The 21026-nt window shown below is 45.4% G+C and overlaps 5 protein-coding genes across 5 annotated transcripts; 4 read left to right on the top strand and 1 right to left on the bottom strand.

Moving 5' to 3' along the window:
- Positions 1-729: 729 nt before the first annotated feature.
- Positions 730-4868, bottom strand: PHATRDRAFT_bd1483 (predicted protein; the record flags this gene model as incomplete). Its single annotated transcript, XM_002176405.1, has 4 exons — positions 730-3677; positions 3736-4045; positions 4271-4527; positions 4847-4868. 4 exons carry the CDS (start codon positions 4866-4868, stop codon positions 730-732), a joined length of 3537 nt encoding a protein of 1178 aa, XP_002176441.1.
- Positions 4869-6722: 1854 nt separating this feature from the next.
- Positions 6723-8046, top strand: PHATRDRAFT_bd1759 (predicted protein). The gene has a single exon (XM_002176412.1). The coding sequence runs from the start codon at positions 7526-7528 to the stop codon at positions 7919-7921; it is 396 nt and encodes a 131-aa protein (XP_002176448.1). The 5' UTR covers positions 6723-7525; the 3' UTR covers positions 7922-8046.
- An 889-nt stretch (positions 8047-8935) lies between these two features.
- Positions 8936-10561, top strand: PHATRDRAFT_bd1481 (predicted protein; the record flags this gene model as incomplete). The annotated part of the gene is made up of 1 exon (XM_002176411.1): positions 8936-10561. The coding sequence occupies one exon, from the start codon at positions 8936-8938 to the stop codon at positions 10559-10561; it is 1626 nt and encodes a 541-aa protein (XP_002176447.1).
- Positions 10562-14775: 4214 nt separating this feature from the next.
- PHATRDRAFT_bd1480 (predicted protein) lies at positions 14776-15837 on the top strand (the record flags this gene model as incomplete). The annotated part of the gene is made up of 1 exon (XM_002176410.1): positions 14776-15837. The coding sequence occupies one exon, from the start codon at positions 14776-14778 to the stop codon at positions 15835-15837; it is 1062 nt and encodes a 353-aa protein (XP_002176446.1).
- Positions 15838-19921: 4084 nt separating this feature from the next.
- Positions 19922-20994, top strand: PHATRDRAFT_bd1479 (predicted protein; the record flags this gene model as incomplete). Its single annotated transcript, XM_002176409.1, has 2 exons — positions 19922-20907; positions 20958-20994. 2 exons carry the CDS (start codon positions 19922-19924, stop codon positions 20992-20994), a joined length of 1023 nt encoding a protein of 340 aa, XP_002176445.1.
- Between the last annotated feature and the right edge of the window lie 32 nt (positions 20995-21026).

Genomic DNA, 21026 nt, shown 5'->3' with positions numbered 1-21026 from the left:
GGTACACGACGGATAGAGTGTGTGCGGCTTTGGTTTACAAGGCGTTGGAACTTCTTCTGGCGGTTGACAAGTTGTTTGAACTGTTTCCAACCCGGGGTATCCAGCAAACCTTGACGTTTAGCATAGGCTGCGCAAGTAATAGGATCGTCGGCACGTATAACGTCTAGAGGTTCATAGCTAGACTCTCCAGTTTCCCAGTTTACCAAAACATTAAACTTAGAACCTTTATAGTTAATGTCTGTGGTTTGAAGGGGTCCTTGGTGTGCCACAATGTCTTTAAACTTCCATTGCCGATCAGTATCAGTCAATTCCTTTTCTAGGTCGGTCTCGACTTTATCTAGAATTTCGTTGTAGGCGATGATTTCATCGTGTTCACCGTCATTGATTTCAACGAGAAATTGGATGTCATGTGGTTTGTCAGGATCAAGAATTTTTCTGGCAATACATGCACGAAAACGCTCCCCATTGTCCTGGGTATCGGTTAAAAAGGTGCGTCCGATGAGATCGTCCGGGGTGAAACCAGGTAGCGTGTGGATGGCATAAGAATTTCCGTCCTCAGTTCTGCGCGACTTAATGAAGTTGATGGGCTTAGGAGGACTCTCCCCTTCATGTGGCTCAAGACGCAAATTGCTTTCACTAGGTTTCAACGCAGAGCGAACACTAGATCGGAGAAGGATCTTGTGGGAGTCATTGGTGAGTACCTTGTAGGTAAGAGCATCACCAACGGAATCAGCAATTCCAACAAAGTGGCCCTTTTTTTTCAGTTCCGTCGGAAGGAAAAGTAGGGTCTTCAAGTCGGTAGAAGATCGGTTCCCAGAAATGGAATTGAAGGAGTACGCTAATATCAGGAGTACTACCGTTAAGAATTTCGAGGGGGGTGCGATCGTGCAAAGACTCATGGGCCAAATGATTAAACAAATAACAAATGTAGGAAACACACAATAACCATGTAGAATTAGGTGCACCAGTTTTGTTAAGAAAGTTATTTGCATTTGCTTCAACAGTTGCAATTCGACGTTCAGCATAATTTTGGTGCTGGTGATTGGGCTTGCTTTGCCATTGATCAATGTGGTAAGCACGAGTAATATCAGAAACTTTCTTGCTGATCTCGGCTTTGGCACGGTCACTGATGAGTTTATCCATGGCACCCCGATGACGAATATTGTCTTCGAGTGCATTAACAAACTCTTTGTCTGTTTTCATAGGATAAATGTCGGTAACAAGCGATCGTCTACCGACAAATAATTGCGCAAATTTAGCGCCGTTATCGACAGCAGGCGTGTCCGACCAAATGGTATCGGTAGCCACAGCTTCGTTGCGCCGGTGAACATTAAGTGCCGGAAAACGAGACTTGAAATGTTTACGCATAGGTGCATTATAGACCTCACAAGCAAATTGCGTAGTGGCCATGATGGTTTTCTGGACTGTGTTGGCGGAGACCCAGCCAAGACAAGGACGCAAGGCTTCGTAATTGTGCGAATTGCGGGTCATGTCATGTTGGTTTGACGAGAGTATATTATCGATAGCCGTGGACCAATGAACAAAGTCAGATGACGAGAAAATGTCAAAGGTCGCAACGTGCCTATGTTGGTGTTCACCAGTTGAATTGAAACGGGGTTCAACGTACGGGTCGCTGGGAAGGTCCTGTGTGGCATCATGCCAGTCTGTGACAAGGTCAATTTCGTTGTCGATAATGGACGGGTCCCAGTCGACATCGGAAGTAAGTACAACGTGGGGTAACGTGTCAAACTCTGCATCGGAAGGAGGTCTCATGTCCATATAAGCTAGTCCTTGACGAACGTGTAGGGGAATAACGTAATCATCTAGAGTTATGATACGTTGTTTACCGCCTAAAACACGGGAACGGTCCTCGACAATATTCTTGTAGTATTCAAGTTGAGCACTAGAATGGATCGTTTTTCCCTTTCCATGGTGGGCATACTGATGAAGTATGACAATGATGGGTCCATGTTGTGATTCAACGAGGCCAGCGGCGGTGACAATGTCCAAATCAGGCAAAGGATGGTCATTAATACCCGTGATGCTCGCAGAACGGCCTGTTTTGTTAAGGATTTTAACATCGCTTCCGGCAAGTCCGCCGTTTGCGCCTCTGTCGATGAGGGAGGATGTAGTCTCTGCAACGGAGTGTCGGGAAATACTGTATTCGAGCATATTTGACTGCAGGGAGTTCTTCGAATTCTGCTTATAGGAGGAAGCTGAAGCGAGGACCTTGCGAATGTCTCCATTTGCCATATTACTTGAGCGATCAGTAAGGTGTGCAAGCAGTTCCGTGTCGTTCCCGCAATCATGGAATTTATCGTTGTCATTTTCGTGCAACGATTCGTCCGTTGATGAGGGGTGTCCCGTATCGGTTAAAGAATGGGAGTTGGCATGAAATGCAGATGAAGACTTGCTGTTGGCCGAGGCGTTTCCTTCTTTAGGAGAAGACATACCACGGAGAATCTCCTTTGCATCGTCGGACAGTTTATCCCACATCTCACGAGGAATATACGGTCGCTCACGATTGACATTGCTCTGGCGGTCTCGATTTTGGTCGCCTGCTCTGCGGTTGTGAGTATTCGCTTCGTAAAGGATGGACGGTGACAAATCAATGTCGTAATTGACGCCATATTCATCATCGGGAAAGGTAGTCTCAGTAACAAAGGCGCTGCGCTTGGATTTTGGGCTACGAGAATTAGAAAAATTGTTTCCTTTATCGTACAAAGTCGCAGCAGCAAGGAGTAGACTTAGGTAATTTTCATAGTTAATGGGAGACCCCCCTTTAGCTAAATCTAGATTCGCGGTAGTGTTGACTTGGCGAAGCTCTGAAACGTCGCGTACAGAGGACTCGAGCAGGCTGAGGCAAAGTTGTGGTGGCAACTTCTCTGTAACCGGGACCGTGTCGTTGTAAATGCGAAGATGATTTTTCCAATGCAAAATAAATCCTTCAGCGGTTCCAGTCCAGGAGCTGCCGTACTTCGCAGAGGTCAGGTATGACAGTGTGGTACCAGAACTGATCTTTGCAGGTGTGGATTCGGTGTAGTGTTTTACCACTTTTGCGAAAACAGTTTGTGCATCGAAATCAAAGGCATGCTCGCGGACAATGTTTTTACCCATATCCGTTTGCAAGCAGTGTTCTAGAGCGGAATAGACGAACTTTTTCTGCTCCCTGAATAGCAATATTTCATCTGTATTCGTAGGGGAGTAAGCTGGATCTAGGACATTATCAACATTGTGCGATACGGCGGTAACGACAAAAGTACGGTAGAAGTTGTCCCAATATCGGTCGTCCTTGAGCACCGGATAATGCGTTTTATCACGTTTAACACCGCGTTTAAAATCAGCGACAGCAGAACGACTAGAGTTTCCAACCATAGTCGAAGGAGTGCTTGATTGTGAACTGGGTGTTGGGACTGCATTCGACAAATGAATTGACGGAGACCGTCGAAATAAACTGAAATCTTCTTTCATGAGAGAGATGAGTTCGTAGTTCGAGAGGGAACCTCCTTTGTCGTGCGAGAGTTGACGTATCCAGAGTAGCAAGTAACGTAAGAGTTGTTGATGACCCATACGTAACTTGATTGGGACAGGGGTTGCGTCACCTTCGGATGGTACAGGGAGATATTCTAGAGTTTCGATTTGGCCCTCAAAAATACTAAGGAGTCTGTCTAGATCATCTAACTCATGTAGTACAAGACTAGAACGGATAGGAGATGTTGCCGGTAGGGCAAGGACCGTGTCGAGTAAATGAGCGAAAGCGCTTGCATCGGACATTGTCCGTGTAGCGGTAACCATATTGAAATGGGTAACCAACCAGGTCTTGGGTTGGGCTGGATAGCCGGGTCAGGTCTTGAGTTGGGCTGGGTAGCCGGGTCGGTAGCGTTCCGGGGTTAGGTCTTCCACTATATTTCAGGTCCTTCGCTGTAACTAAGCGGACTTCTTTTTTTGACCCTACACCAGTGGACGTTGCCAGCACTGGTTCACTCCCTTCTACCACCTTGGTGGCAGTGTTACTGCTGTGCGTGATATCGCTCCGTGCCAATAACTATCGAAGGGTTGATTAGTCCCCCCCCCCGTACTCTTATTAACCGGTGAGTATACCCGTCCGAACCGGAATCAGGATTGGTCTTCCAAGCCTATTGGTATCAAATACCTCACTTGGCAAGAGAACCCGTAATCACGAAACAACCCACTGGCAAATCCAGAAGAAAACCTAGACGATTTCCAGTGCCGGTTATTCCGAGGAAGTAGGGAGGCCGAGACGACTTACTGACAAACCCTGAAGTACTAATGGGTTTTCAATACCAGTGGTCAGGAGGATGGTGGTAGCAGCTTCCAAGGATGCGGAACACAAGCCGATAAATGTCTCCTTAGACACCTCTGATACTTTATGCAACACAAACAATGTAGGCAGTGTTATCGGACGAGGTACGCTGGTACCAAGCTCGACGTTTCCTTGAGACGGACTCAAGGTGGGTTTACCAAATTCTGCGCGATAAGCAGCAGTGGTTTGACGAGAAACCAAGACTGTTAATCTGTTACGATATACACCAATGTACACCGTATGGACAGAAGCGCTGTTAGGAACAGAGCCTGGTAAACAAGAGAGGGCGTTATTACAAACGACCGGCGATACACCTAAGGGACTTAGGGACTGTAAAACTCTACTCGTTGGCGACGCTCCCCTTGGGTTAGGCAGCGGATACGAGGACCTATGCGTAAACTAGCAATGCGGATCAAAGAACTTATAAAACAATGATTGAAGAATTAGTGCTATAAACTAATTCTTGTTGCTCCTCCGATTTGCCAAGATACAACAAAACCTGAGGAACAAACTCAAACGTACACAAATATCTTTCTTCCATCATAGTATCCTTATACCATGACGCGCGCTCACATATACTTATAGTGGAACCGGAAATACCTTTCATAACATGCATGCCGCGGGAAATGGAGCGCATCCATTTACATCCGTTAGTCGGGCAATAAGTATTGTCAGTCCCACTCCGTTGCCACTGTCAGAACACGACATGTTCAGTCGCGTTCTCTCCAACGCACGATACATCATTGTATATAGGAATTTCATGCAATAAGACCGAGTTAACTTCCATACGACTCACTTCTCCCTTATGAACACTCCAACCGCCGTTCACCGTGTTGACGTCTAGAGGACGGACATCACTAGGAGACATGTCGCATGGTACTATACCGTGACAGGGTACCTGAGTGGGATGCAAATTCTGCAGAGCATCCAACCGCAAGGCCGTACTCAACGATCGAATGGACGGTTGACGACTTTGGTGATATTGAAAGGGCCAAGGATAATGGAAAATATTGACTGCAATTACAGACTCCGGGGCCCGCGCTCGCCTTTCGGCACAAAAGACCAAGCGGCACACTACAGGACCGTACGTTGTCAACGCAAAGTAAACAGAGGCAATCAAAAGATACAAACACATCAATCCTTGCACCAAAACTTCATTGTACGAAAAGTAAGCAACACCAGCATGTACTTGATCATGATAAATGCTTTGTGCAACGGCTGTGCCTGCTCGGCAGTGAACAGACTTGAGAAAGAAACGGGTAAAAGAACGTTTCCTCAACGACGTTTTAGGAGTCCCATGAAAGGATTTGATTCTTATGGTTTCTGGCCGTACAATGTTCCCCTAGCTAGGTTGTCATGAGTCGTTTCCAATTTGGAGCTACTAGTTATGTTACTGACAGAGGAGAAGAGAGGCAGTGTGCCGTACTTCTTTTGCGCCTTCTCTGTAACCGGGACCGTGTCGTTGTAAATGCGAAGATGATTTTCCAATGCAAAATAAATCCTTCAGCGGTTCCTAAGCAAAAGGAAATCCCTGTGTAGTAAATTTATACATGAATGTATATTTTATATTTACACAGGGATTCATTTTTTACTTAACGCATCCCACTGGGATCCAAAAAATTCCCACTGAGATTCAAAAACGGTGAAAGTTACTCCACAGGGATACCTGACTGGCTGACGTCTGGCGAACACCTTTCACAGTCGGTCGTTCTTCCGTAAATCGCGTCTGTGTTTTGTGTTGCTTACGTACAACTGTGAACAGTCAGTGTCGGCCAAAATGGACTCGCCGTTGATACAGCTTCTAGCTAGTAGAGAATCGTTCTTTCGTGAAATTTTACAACAGAAACACTCACGGCACCCAGTTTGCATCTACAATGTAGCAAGCGAACAGCATCGACCGCGGATGTTTTTTTGCAGATAGGCTAGGCTAACATCAGAGAAGACTGGTGATCATGCAGTGCGGTGATTTGGAGTGTAATTCGGAGCGTTTTACGAAATCTGGTGCTTATTTCGCGACGGACCCGCCCGCTCTTTTGTTGTTCCCCAGAATGGGGAAGACAATGTCAAACTGTTCTACAAGAAACTCCAGGAGCAGATGCAAGCAGCGCACCAGGAGCAGCAGAATTTCGAAGAAGCGCTAAAGCAAGTACTAGCCGCCTTGTCGGACAAACAGGAAGGAGAACAAACAAAAGGAGCGACGGTCGAGCAAGATGCAAACGACGTCCCAAATCGAGCAATACGAAACAGTTGTGCTGGCCCTATTGACAGCCTGGGCTTTACAGGAATAACATCAAGTAGTCTTCTTTATAACTCGACTTTGTTACGCTTTCTCAGTTTGCTTGTAGTATCTATAGCTGCTACACATGTTGGTTGCATTTTGTTTGATGATTAATTTATCTTCTATTTCTATGGTGGATTCTATTTGGCATTACTTGTTCACCCCCCTACACTGCCCGCACCTGCAACTTTCTTGGTCACTCCCATCATGGGTAGAGAGAGGGAAAGTGTTGTTTGCGACGGATAGCAGAACTCATGGGCTACTTTAGCCAAGCAAGGTTTCCTGCTGTCACAGATAGAGTGATCCAATATTACCGACACCGACTTTGGTCAACCCTTCGCAATTGAAAGGATATCTATCAATAGTGTTCATATTCTTGATTTGTAGGGTACGGCTTTGGTATCATTGCCTTCCGTTTCCTCCGTTGCGATTGCAGGACGGCCTTTTCCATTGTTAAAAATCCCTTCGTTCGCTCCGAACGGCACGCTTGCATTGTGCCGTTTGACAGCACACGTGGGCAGTTGCAGCCAACAAAGGGTTTCTTTGTCCCAGGTCAACAAATTTGGTTTTGCCATTGTTGTTGTCAAAGTTGTTTGTTGTTTGCGCTGCCGCCGCCGTCGCCGCTGTTCTCGTCGTCGTCATTGCTGCTGTTTTCGTCGTCATCAGTGCTGTTCTTGTTGTCACCACAGACAGCACCAACTCAACCAATCCCAACCAATGTAAAAACAAACACAGCCAATTGCTTCCCAGCCGGACAACTTTGATCACGGTTCCCGCAGTTAATATTTTTAGGACGTGGTTTTCGTCATACCATCTTCTGTTCTGATCATTGCAACTGCGTTCCAAGAAAAAAAACTTGCGGGCAAAAACAGCTTGTTCGCGTCGTGAATTTTTCCGAAGGTGTCAACTCCAATTTCCCATCCATGTTACACAGCATATGTGTATTTTCGGTTTCTGTTGAAATTTTCTGGCTTTTCACGTCTAATGGGGTTCAGATTTACGTTTACGAGAGCAATACGGGTGTTGTCCGCGAGCTGCGCGATCTTCTCGACGAGAATGAGCAGGATGTTCCCCGTTGGCTCAATGAAATGTGCCAGTTTAGTGGCGGCCGTAGTAGCGGCGGAGGTGGTCGAGGAGGAGGCGGCCGTCGTGGCGGCGGTGGCGGAGGTTTTGGCAGTCGTGATGTACGCAGCAAAAGTGGCAATGATCGTGGACAAGGCGGCAGCAGTGGCTACGGTGGCGGAGGCTACGGAGGTGGCGGCTACGGCCGAGGAGGCGGCTATGGTGGTGGTGGTAACTTCGGAGGCGGCGCCTGGTAAGCATGGTAAGTATAGTCCATATTCTTTTTCTTGGTAGTCCAGTAAAAAATGAGTGTAGACTGTGTGAAGAGAAATCTGAAGCGCCGTGAGACTATCAAAATTTGCGCACGGATGCTTTGGAAAATTTGCCAATAGACATTTTTTGACTTCCTTTTTACTACTCTGAAAATGATGAGATTCCCCAAAGATAAATTATAGTCATGAGCTGCTAAATTTTGATACTACTATATAGATAAATTGCTTAGTTATTAGCATCGTATCACTTTTCTAGACTACTAGCTCTAGATCTTGGCCTTGTTTCCACTTCACTGAAAAATAACATTTGGTGATCAGGAATATGTTGTTCCTTGCATGTTAGTTTTGAAAAGCGAGTATGCATCACGTGACAGAAAACGAATGTTTCCCTCTGGGATGAGGCAGAGAAGCCAAAGCATGGGAGAGTTCGCAAAGCTTAATATTCCTGTACAAAGAAATCGTAGGTAACAGTGAGCGATCCCGCATCATCAAATCGTATTTGAGCGATCCCGCATCATCAAAAATGTTTCCAACGAGCATCTATGAACTGTTAACTTACAGAAAGTAATGCAATATTTGTGATTTTATTTTGGTGACTCAGTTGGGGAATTATGAACATGAGATCACCACTCAAAAAAGCCTGGACACAAAAGAAAAGATTTTGCCAGTATTCCTGTCAGGTCCTTTTTTCTCTTACAAATAGATTCCAGTCACCTTCAACACCATAACAGCAACAGATGATTTTTCAATTCCTCTGACCATTTCCAAGAAACTCCCACAGGCAAATAAAAGATCCAGGGAGGTATAAAAAGCTTGAAAAGTGCTCCCTGTGACCGGACAGCCTAGCAACCAGAAGTTTTTCACTCTAGGTCATTTGGAGATAACAAAGAGCAAGAGGAGAGACAGGGAACAAAATTCATCTAGATAGGAGATATAGGAGCAGTAGAGCTCTTCGGCAAACCAGTCCACCGGTAGTTTCAGGAAGGTTTTAGCCCTAAGATGACGTTTTTTGGAACACTCCCGCCGGCACTTGTTGTTTTCACGGTCGACGTGGTGTTCCAGTTGTTGGTGGTAGCAACCATTTCACTGGGAGCGTCAGCGACCTACGGTCTCCGCAAACTCTCGGTCTTTAAAGGAAACTCTGTCACTACAGACCAAGAAAGCACTCTACAGACCGTGGCAAAATCTCTAAGGTCTCCTACCAAGTGGAACTTCATGTTTTCGCTGTTGTCGGTAAGCATGGTCACCATTGCATTTGTCCCAGGACTGTTCCAGTTAGGATTGGAGGTAACAGAGGGAGTAACAGGCACCACGGCCGGTGTCACCAGAGTAATAGGAAAGGGAAGGATTTTTTCAGTCCTGCCTCAGTTCCCTTCGAACGACGGACTTTGCGAGGGAGATTGTGAGAAAATTGTACGCCTGGACAGGGCATTGGCGGAAGAGGTCTTAAGCGGTACATACCCGGGACTCACACCCGAAGAGCCAGTGTTTTTTGGGCCCGACGCAGTATGGGAGGGGGTGGCAAGAGGCGAACACGTCACAACAACACTAGTAGGTGCCAGGTTTGATAGGCCCTTCGCTTTGCATACCAAGTCATCAGCGGTCTGCGCACATGTGGCAACGACCTCAGTGAGCTACGCGGCACTCTACAGGGACCCCGTCCGCGAAGACAGATATGGATTAAACATGTCTGACATCCCCTTGACAACGTGTGAAAATAGCCAACCAACTTGGTACGCGGAAGAAACCGACAACCCATGGGGGATTAGGGAAGTCGGCCTAATACCGTACCCTACATGGATAGAAGACGCCAACGTGCAGACTGCGGCTCCGATGAGGTTAAACACATCATCGACGAGGATTTCTTCGTCTCTTTTCACCACTGAGAGCAGGATACTTGATCCAATGGGGATTGAATTAGTGAACGGGACGTCCCAACAATACACACGTGTACGTGTAATATCGGACTTCGCAAGTAGTTGTGCCTCTCAATTGGCGGAGATGGCCGGTTTGACATTGTCAGGTAAAACAAAGTGCGCAGTCTTTGTAAGAGCCGTGTGCGCATTAGACACAGTCGCTGGGGGGCGTTACGGCACTGATCGTGAGAACATACCATGTTGGGCAGCTAGCCAGACATCGCAGGGATACGTATTTTCAGAAAACTTTACGCCGGATTGGTTTGGTATCGACGAGATAATGACGCAGAGAAGTCCACGGCGGTATGTGACCGTTGCTCTAGCTCTGCTCGCGAACGGGGTGCGGAACGTTACGGTAGGAGAGCAGGAGCTACCGATATACGGCCAAGTGGTTAGCTACAACAGCCAATGCTTGTATGCGGTAGGATTATTGCTGGTAACCACAGCAGTATACGCCGGATTAAAGTTTGCTTCCGCTCCGCTTCCGCTATCATTGCCCAGGACGGTTAGTGATGGATATGAACTTAGATGTAGGGAAACCGGTGCGTCAGAAGAGAGATGTGGTGCACCGTACAAAACGTCGGGGTTTCGACTGGGAATATCATACAATGACGATGAAGAGTATGACCACATTGGAGTAACATCTGAGTCGAAGCCTTATAGGCGGGAACTTCGTGGAGCGAAACCCCACATGGTGACCGGTGGCTAGCTTACAAGCTGGTCACTAGCCGGACTAGGAGGCGGATAGTAGCCGGGGCACACAAACCGCTAACGGGGTCAGTGGTCAAGATTGACAGATTTGTGCTACATGCGGCTACGTACCCTAAGGAAAAGGAGATCCCAGTGTAGTAAATTTAATCATGAATGTATATTTTATCTTTACACAGGGATTCATTTTTTACTGAACAAGTCCCACTGGGATCCGAAAAATTCCCACTGGGATTCAAAAAGGGTTAACTGTAAAGTTACTCCATGTCAGCTTTCGGTCCCTAAGGAAAACAATATCCGGGTGTTGTAAAAATAGACATGAATATTTTATCTTTACACTGGGATATCGCCGTACTCCCTAAGGAAAAAGATATCCGGGTGTTGTAAAAATAAACATGAATGCGTATTTTAATTTTACACTGGGATCACATTTTATATAAGCAATTGCACTGGGATATCAACAAATTGCACTGGGATATCAAATAGGGTTGTAGTTACTGCACAGGGATACCTAAGGGCAGGAAGATCCCGGAGAAGTAAGGGTATGCCTGGCTGTATAAACTTCATCCTAAGGGGAGGGAGAACCCAGAGTAGTACTTTCCTACAATGATGTATAAAATCTATCTAAAAACTCCTCATAAGTTAACCCTCTGAGTTCACAGTGCGACATATAAATATTCCCTCTGAGTTCACAGTGCGACATATAAGTATTCCCTCCCAGTTCACTGTCCGATGTTGTAAGTAATTCCTCTGGGTTCAGTGTCCAACAACATAAGTAAACCCTCTTGGTTAACCCGGAGAACAATACTTCTTTTCTAAAGCAATAAAATCTTTTTCAAATCCTTACTAATGTAAAGTGACGCTGTGAAAACACCCTACCGAAACACCCGCCTAATCAAAATTTCTGGCTGGCAGTGACAGTGTATGATGCAACATCCAAAACCTCACGGTCCGTCCAACATTTGGAAATTTCTAATTTTCACAGTCATGCAACCAAAACAACTTCAACATTCAAATGATAGGCACACCCATTAGGAAGAGGTCTAGCGAGCAACTCCAACAAGCTGCCACGGACAAGGCATTAATGTAGTCGGTGCAGCAATTGTCCGCTTTGGAGGATTTCTGGCCTTTGCACATGGCAAAGTGGGAAAACCGTACCGGAGTGGAAGATCCCAGGCGCAATATCTTCGACGCGATTTCAAGGAGCAAGGGGAAGCGGCACAGAGGGAACAGGAGTTCCGCAAAAGAAAGTTTGCGACAGGGTTTAAATGATGTCGAACAAAATTGGAATAAGGCTGGGATAAAGCTCAACGCGAGCAGTGTGCACCAAGTTTGCAAATACACTACAAACGCTACCACGCTACAAAATGGAGACACTGCTTGCACTTCAGGAACAAAATCAACTTGTCTTTTTAAAGTTAGCATACTGTTACGCATTTTTTGAGTGTTTGTACTATCTATAGCTGTTCTACACACATGTTGGTTGTATTTTGATATCTGTTGTATCCTGTACTATTTTTATTGTGGATTCTATTTGGTTTTACTTGTCCCCCACACTGCCTGCATCTGCAACTCTCTTGGTCACTCCCATTATGGCTAGGGAAATGGAAAGCGTTGTTTGCGACGGATAGCAGCCAAGCAAGGTTTCCTCTTGTCACAGATAGAGTGACCCAATACAACTGATATTTTGCCAACACCTAAGGGCAGGAAGATCCCAGAGAACTAGGGGTATACCTAGCTGTATACATTTTATCCAAAAACTATTTCTAAGTAATTGCTCCGGGATCTTCAAGTTGGTTTGTCTTTTGCGTAGGTAACTGCTCCGGGATCTTCAACATAGTTTGTCTTTTCAATAAGTAATTGCTCTGGAATCTTCAACATGGTTTGTCTCTTGTCTAAGTAATTCTTTTGGATTGGTGATAAATCTACTTTTCCACCTAACAGACTCATCCTAAATCCATGTCAGACCAGTATTGACCATATAGAGACTCCAAAGTGTTGGACAAACGGATAAGCGTCGGGCAGACAAGAGAAGATCCATCGGACACGCTAATATCAGGATCGGGCAGAAGATGGTAGGTGAATTCAGACAAGCGGCTAAGCAAGCATACTCGACCAGTACACAGTGCGACAACATTAGTAATCCCTATGGGTTAGGGTCAGGTACGTACAAGACGTAAAAAGGAGCTAATGCACTATTCCCAGAAGGGTTAGGGTTAGGGTCAGGTACGTACAAGACGTAAAAAGGAGCTAATGCACTATTCCCAGAATAACGAAGGTGTTAAGGTAAGTTACTCGCAACACTGCAAAGACAGCAGTTCAGTGTTTCGGTTTTCCTAAGGAAAAGGAGATCGCTGTGTAGTAAACTTATGCATGAATGGATATTTTATCTTTACACAGGGATTCATTTTTTACTTAACCCATCCCACTGGGATCCAAAAAATTCCCACTGAGATTCAAAAACGGTGAAAGTTACTCCACAGGGATAACTAACTTGCTGACGTCTGGCAAACAACTTTCACAGTTGGTCGTTCTTCCGTAAGTCGCGTCTGCGCTTTGTGTTGCTTACATACAACTGTGAACAGTCAGTATAGGCCAAAATGGACTTGCCCTTTATACAGCTTCTAGCTAGTAGAGAATTTTTCTTTCTTCAAATTTTACAACAGAAAACACTCATGGCACCCTGTTTGCATCTACAATGTAGGAAGCGAACAGCATTGACCACGGATGTTTTTTTGCAGATAGAGTAGGCTAACACCAGAGAAGACTGGTGATCATGCAGTGTGGTGATTTGGAGTGTAATTTGGAGCGTTTTACGAAATCTGGTGCTTATTTCGCGACCCTCCACGGCGTTATACACGGCACCGTGGGCACATTCATCATAGTTACCATGCTCCTTAGCATGGCTACGGTCAAGTCCCAAAACAGTCACATCATGTTTCTGAATACTCAGCTGGGATTGCGCCTGTCCAAAACCATCCGTGTCGGGATTTGTGGCCAAACACACAAGATTAGTTTTGACAGGCTTGCCTTGGGTGCCACGACCCAAGTAGTGCGCGCCATCACGCAAACCAGTACTCAAAACTGTCATTCCAGTTGACATGATTTGATGCTCTTGAGATATTGTCTCAATTTCTCAGGCTTATGATTTTATTCAAGAGAGTATTTTCCATTGAAAATTTGCTTGTAAGAAACAAGATCACATTCAGCAAAAATGGCATGTGCAGAGGTTAAGCACCCATTTAGTGGATTTGGCAGGGTCTTAGCACCCATTTAGCGAATTTCCTCAATGATTTTGAAAACAGCAGTGAAATGTTCCTCGCGCGGACAATGAAGACACTTCACACATTGACCAAGTTCAACTGCCCATCACAATATATCCAATCTGTGACTGGAAATAGTTAGTGCAATCAGGATCGAGAATAGCAGATATATCTAACTCGGGGCGATTACTGGTCGACTTCGGAGACAAAGCACAATTGCTTAATGTAAGGCCCTTCCGATTTCATGCCAGTCTTGTTCAACGTTTTCCACGGCTTGTTTCACGAATTCCGTAGAGCTCATCGACCATATTCTTGTCGTAAAGTTTTCCGAGGATCAATAGTAAGAGGCCTGGCCTGGTGATCACCTTCAAATCTACCCGCTGTGATTGACCTATTACCGATACGCGAAAAGTAAAATACAACAAAAATTTGGTGATGTACAAGGAATACTAGATAAAACGTGAATTCAGAATTTAAGCCACTAACGCGCTAGTTTCACCCAATCCAGAAATTTATGTACTTTGAGCTTATGCCCAAGTTATAGGTGTAAAAGGAAGTCCAATTTCATTGAGATTTTTCGAAGTGCGTAGCTATTAAATGGAAATGGAGCTTTTCCTCTAAGCAGGAATGACACCTTTGATTTGGTGATCTAAGACCTCATGTACATATATATACCTGGGAAGACGTTCTCACTTCACTTTGCGCATCCATTTTACCGTAACGCAGACAACCTGGTAAAATCCGAATCAAAGCAGATAGAATTTATCTTGCAAGAAATTCAACAAAATTTATCGAGGGCTTCGAATTGCGGGCATCTACCTTTATGTTTGTGTAGAAATAAGGTAAAAGCAACAACTTTTGAACGCACCACACTTTAAACCAACGAGACTGTGAACTTCGCCTGTCTCTGGCTGTTCAATTCTTTCTTATTGGATATTGCAGAGACAAGAGTATGTCAAACCCGACGCTGATCTATTCCGTCATGTCGAAGGGCCAAGCACCTAAGCTATATACTGAGCTGACGAATGTGAAAGGGGCGCGTGTGGTCAACAATTACGATGGTACAAATAAGGAGATTGGGAGATTGATAGAAACAACTCTCTTTATACCAAAGGGTACAACGCTAGCTTTCGCAGTGCCTAAAGGCGTCGGGGTGAGAGTTAGTCGCCCCATCCTCAACGCTGACGGAAGCGAGGGCGGCACTGATCGAAAAATTGTGAAGCACCAAATCGATGATGAGCACTATTGCATCATCGTAGCGGAGCAGGACGGCACTTCCACCACTTCAATTACAAGCCGATCCGGCGTGATGTATATGTTGATTCATTTAGAAGATGCCGTGCCCACAATTGGGGTCAACAATGTTCTCTCGTTGCTGGGGTTTTATAGCTCGGGTTCGAGGGAAGAGTCGCAACACCTGTTCTTGGAGCACAATACGGATTTCCTTAAACTCGGGACGTCACTAAGTGACGCCACAAATGACCTTCCCGTTGAGCTGTGGTACAATGAGGTAAGACGGCTTCTTTTTTGTGTTCTATTGTTATTGCTAGCAGTGGGTTTGCACTTTTCAACGGACGGTTCAAAGAGGAACTTGTTACTATTCCTGTCTGAGCTGGCCACCACAATCTTGTTCATACAATCATACGCGGGTTTTAAAAATAGAAGATTCAACTTATGTGCACAAAAGATTGGCAAGTTGGTATCAGACGTAAGTTTCATCCTACAGCTCCTTGCGGAAAGGAGCGGCACGGGCCTTGAGGTATCAGCATGGGCCCTGCCCATGTTGCGCAGAAAGCGGGCATTCATGACAAGGGCTATAATAGACCTAACATCTGTTGCGGGAAGCTTGGATGAAAGTGTCCTTTCTACAGGACTAGCCCTCACCCTACTTGGGGTGAAGGTGAGCGGCCTGTGCTGTGCTTTTGATGGCGACAGTAGCTCTGACTGCAACGTTGTATGTAATGGTGTCATGTCCCAGGATCCTATCATAGTTGCGCTGGGGGGGGGTTCCTAAGGGGAGGGAGAACCCAGAGTAGTACTTTTCTACAATGATGGATAAAATCTATCTAAAAACTCCTCATAAGTTAACCCTCTGAGTTCACAGTGCGACATATAAATATTCCCTCTGAGTTCACAGTGCGACATATAAGTATTCCCTCCCAGTTCACTGTCCGATGTTGTAAGTAATTCCTCTGGGTTCAGTGTCCAACAACATAAGTAAACCCTCTTGGTAAACCCGGAGAACAATACTTCTTTTCTAAAGCAATAAAATCTTTTTCAAATCCTTACTAATGTAAAGTGACGCTGTGAAAACACCCTACCGAAACACCCGCCTATTCAAAATATCTGGCTGGCAGTGACGGTGTATGATGCAACATCCAAAACCTCACGGTCCGTCCAACATTTGGAAATTTCTAATTTCACAGTCATGCAACCAAAACAACTTCAACATTCAAATGATAGGCACACCCATTAGGAAGAGGTCTAGCGAGCAACTCCAACAAGCTGCCACGGACAAGGCATTAATGTAGTTGGTGCAGCAATTGTCCGCTTTGGAGGATTTCTGGCCTTTGCACATGGCAAAGTGGGAAAACCGTACCGTAGTGGAAGATCCCTAAGGGGAGGGAGAACCCAGAGTAGTACTTTCCTACAATGATGTATAAAATCTATCTAAAAACTCCTCATAAGTTAACCCTCTGAGTTCACAGTGCGACATATAAATATTCCCTAAGGGGAGGGAGAACCCAGAGTAGTACTTTCCTACAATGATGTATAAAATCTATCTAAAAACTCCTCATAAGTTAACCCTCTGAGTTCACAGTGCGACATATAAATATTCCCTCTGAGTTCACAGTGCGACATATAAGTATTCCCTCCCAGTTCACTGTCCGATGTTGTAAGTAATTCCTCTGGGTTCAGTGTCCAACAACATAAGTAAACCCTCTTGGTAAACCCTAAGGGCAGGAAGATCCCAGAGAAGCAGGGGTATACCTAGCTGTATACAATTTATCCAAAAACTATTTCTAAGTAATTGCTCCGGGATCTTCAAGTTGGTTTGTCTTTTGCGTAGGTAACTGCTCCGGGATCTTCAAGTTGGTTTGTCTTTTGCGTAGGTGACTGCTCCGGGATCTTCAAGTTGGTTTGTCTTTTGCGTAGGTGACTGCTCCGGGATCTTCAACATAGTTTGTCTTTTCAATAAGTAATTCTCTTGGATCATCGATAAGTTTACCTTTCCACCTAACAAACTCATCCTAAATCCATGTCAGACCAGCACTGACCATACAGAGACGTTCTCCCACCGCAATGCGGTTTTGCTGCAAAGCCGTCACCACTATCCAGCACCAACGCCGCCCAGCACGGCTTTGCAAGCATTCCCCGCGAGTACCGTAAAAGCACGAGGATCTGCAGTAGGAACGCTTGGGATCCAAAGAGTCCACTGGTCCCAATCTACACAACTTCTAGAGGAAAATGTAGCCTACAGGAATTGTCGTAGCCGCACGGTAGTGGAACTGTTTTCTTGGGTTGCGTGCCTGTTTGCAAAGCCCAAATTAAAATCGTCGATTTCACTGGATTCATTCCTCTGTCCCCCCCCCCCCCCCTCAATAGTCGCTCCGCCGCCAACTTCAGGAACTTGTACGCATTGTCCGGGATAACGACGTCTAAGTCTGCTCCATATCCAACAATTTCACACTCCTCCGAGGATCCGTACAAAAGGCACTATCCCAATACCGCATTGAGCCAGCCAGTCGAACTCCGAACCGCCAAGACGGGGGAAAGAAGCCTCCCGGATTGTTCTGGAAGGTGTCGTCCGCAAACAAAAACAGCACGCGGCAACCAGCACGCCGCGCCAAGTCAACCGCTGGCGGATTCAGCCTGGGTTGCACTGTCAACATTCACATCACTCTGCAGCTGATGGAATAGTGGGAAGACGGCTTCGCCATTCGCAAACTTGCCACCTGCCGGACTGCGCTTGCCCGCACCCCACGCAACGCTGCCATACACGCTGTGATTGCTATATTCTAAGGAAACAGTATTGACTGTAAAGTAAGAATTTTTAATTTACAACCACTATGAATGTAAGCCTTTTTCGATTATAATCACATAGCCACTTTTGCAGCTGACCGCAATGCTGGAGCCGCAACAACCTGTGCTTTCGTGATACTGCTAAGAATGGACACGTTCCGAACATACTGTGCAAGTGGTGCAATTTGCGAACAACAAAGCCCAACAAAGAAGTCTGTCATCCAAAGCGTTGCTTGAGTATTGCTTCTAGCAGTCTGATCCAAATCTTTTTGCTTGTATGTGCCATTGTTGCCCATCCCTACAGTGTAAATTGTGTTGTCGTGTTTGTAGGATAGCACCCCACCTTTCACATTTGCGTGATTCTGGAACCGCAACAACCTGTGCTTTCGCAATACCGTAGAAGATTCAATAGGCCATTGTGCGGATAGTCACCGTCGTATGCCTGTGTGGCATCGTGGGGATCTCCCCGTTGGTCGTCCTTGCCGTGGAAGAAACACACGGGTTGTCGCCCATCCTCCAGACTCCAACAAACGAGTATCAATTTGTCAACACTCCGGTGGCACGGCACGCCACACACGCTCCTCCGCCCGGAACCAAATATAGACCGTCGTTGTTTATTCAGACTTTTCGACAATTGTTGTTGTATCCACAAAGAAATACCGTTTCTTCATTTTCATTGAGCCAGATGCAGTGGCAAACAACTTGCCGTCTTTGTGTCTCTCAACGTTAGGGTGATTGCACTATTCACTCTGAAACTGTTGTGGGGTCCGTCTCTTTCCGTTTGCTGATGTAGACACACAAGTCCTGTGAATCCGAGAATGAGTATGTATGGTAGATTAATTTTGGGGCATCTAATTCGGAGTAAGCTTTGTTGGTCCAATCGACCAAAACCGTTTTGTTGACGACAGCCGAAATTTGGTTGTTGCCGCGTCATCACCTTGCCACGTAGACATGTTCCTCCGGTTTAAGGGGCTGCAGGGTTTGGCTCCGTCCCAAGCCTCCATGGGCTAAGTAGCTAGCTCCACTGTCACTCACACTCACTGCCAACCACATCCAAAACACATCCCATTGCAAAACCACAGGAGTTAGCAAAATGAGTAGTAATGACCACCTTAACAGTCATCCCACTGCCATAAATAATCCTTACGCAGCCAAACGGAAGAAGAGGAAAGAGTCTGACAGAGAAGGACAAACCCTACCCTTACAAAAAACATGGATCACATTTTTTTAAAGTTGCATCTAGTAGTAGGACTTTATCCACTAGTGCTGCAAATGGCCAAAACAATCCCTCAGGATCATCCATAGATTTATCCCCTGATGAAGTCAACATAGATTCAGACAATTCAGTGTTCCAAGTTACACCTTTTGGACTATACTGCCTAGTATGCAAGAAGAAAATTTCTGCAGATCATAGTACCAACTTCTCCAGGCACGTAAAAAGATTCCATGCTGGGTATAGTGGTAAAACTTTCAAGGAACTTCAATTAGAAGTACAAAGAATCAGCAATTCAACTATGAATGATTATTGTTGCATTGACACACAAAAAATGATGATTTCCTGTGGAGTTTGTGGTGAAATTTTCTCAAGACCATCTAATTTTGAGCGTCATATTGCAAATGCAGTCAAGAAGAGGGATCAATGTGCTCAGGCTAGATCTGTCAAAAAGTTTTGTATCAAAACAATTTGTAATAGGGTGGTTGAAGATTTGTCTAAAGAGAAGGAAAAAGAGGCAGTTCCTAAGTCATCTGATCTTCTCTCCTTCAGTGCCATAGCCTTGATGATCAAGCCATTTGTCAGAGAGGATGAGAGTCCTCAGAGATACATTTCCATTTTTTCAAAATATATCAGAAATTCAGCAATTCAGTTTGAAAGCAAAGTCAGACAGAACATTTTTCAATACCGTGAGCTGGAGGCTGGTGAACTTCAGTTAACCAAGTTGCTTCAGATTGCAGAGGATTGGCTGACTCAATATGCAAGGATTGAAGTTGCTGAAGTGCCTGCCAACCTCAGAGCCAGCTTGATACTGTATGAGGGAGTGGAGATCAATCAAGTTGTCCAGAACACTACATTTTCTATGAGAGAAAATGTTAGTGTGTTGAGCAAGGAACTGAAAAAGCTGCTATGCTTCCTCTGGAGACATGATTGTGTTGGAACTAGCATCATTGTCAAGACAAGACAAGAGATCTCTGATCTTCTGGAGTGCAGTGTGTCTTCGACTCAGATCATTCAAGGTGGTCTGATTGGCAAGCTTTTGGTTGATGTCTTACTGGAAAATCCAGCCAGCACAAGTCAATATCCCTTGGGGTGTGTCTATGCTGCAGCTAGATGCTTCCTCATTTCCAAGGGCAAGCTTGTGTTGAGATCAGCTGATACATCTGCTTCCCAAGTTGCCACCATAATGCACTTGTTCAGACTGGCTTTCTGTTCTGTTGTGGGGGCTATGAGCCATCCTCTTGGTTACATGGAGGGAGCTAAGGTACTGGTGAAAACAGTTATGGAGAGGCCCACCATGAACACCTTTGGACCCATGATCAGGCAGCTCAGAGAGATTCAGATGCAGAAACCCAAGATTGTTGACAGGCATTTCTCCAGAAATGGAGAGATTGTGGTTCAAGGGCTCATCTTTAAGCCAGAAGTTTGGAAGACTCTCATTCCAAGGGTTGTTGGTGCTGCCAGACTTGTTCTAAGTCAGATCTTTGATGGAAAGGATTGGGAAGTCTTTTTGACCACAACTCTGCCTTTGATCAATGTCAGAATATCATGTGGATCTGATGATAGTGTGCACTTTCAAGTTCAACAAGCTAGTGGAGATGTGTTCAGTGAATCTTTGAAGTTGTCCCCTCAGATCAATGAAATTGACCAAGATCATCTGTCATCAATTGTTGAGTTCTGTTTACATGGTCTGGGTCTTGGCAGTATGAGGCATTCAGAAACTTTAGGCCTCCAAGATTTTCAAGTTCTCTGGGGGGATGGTGCTTTGTACTTCTATGCCAAATCTACAAAGAAGTGGAAGGCCCAGTCAAAACTCAGTACTGAGCTTACCCAGCACAAGCTTCCAAAGTCAATTTCAAGGATTGTACTGCTCTTCAGACTTGTCATTTCATTGACAGGGGGGGATTTGGCATGCTTTGTCCCAGTAAGAAGTGATAGGAAGTACCGCATGAAAGACTTTGTGCAGT

The sequence above is a fragment of the Phaeodactylum tricornutum genome, genomic scaffold (assembly GCF_000150955.2).
Source record: "Phaeodactylum tricornutum CCAP 1055/1 PHATR_bd_33x35 genomic scaffold, whole genome shotgun sequence".
In the NCBI taxonomy this organism is placed as follows: domain Eukaryota; phylum Bacillariophyta; class Bacillariophyceae; order Surirellales; family Neidiaceae; genus Phaeodactylum; species Phaeodactylum tricornutum.
This window is presented reverse-complemented; position numbering and strand designations above follow the sequence as displayed.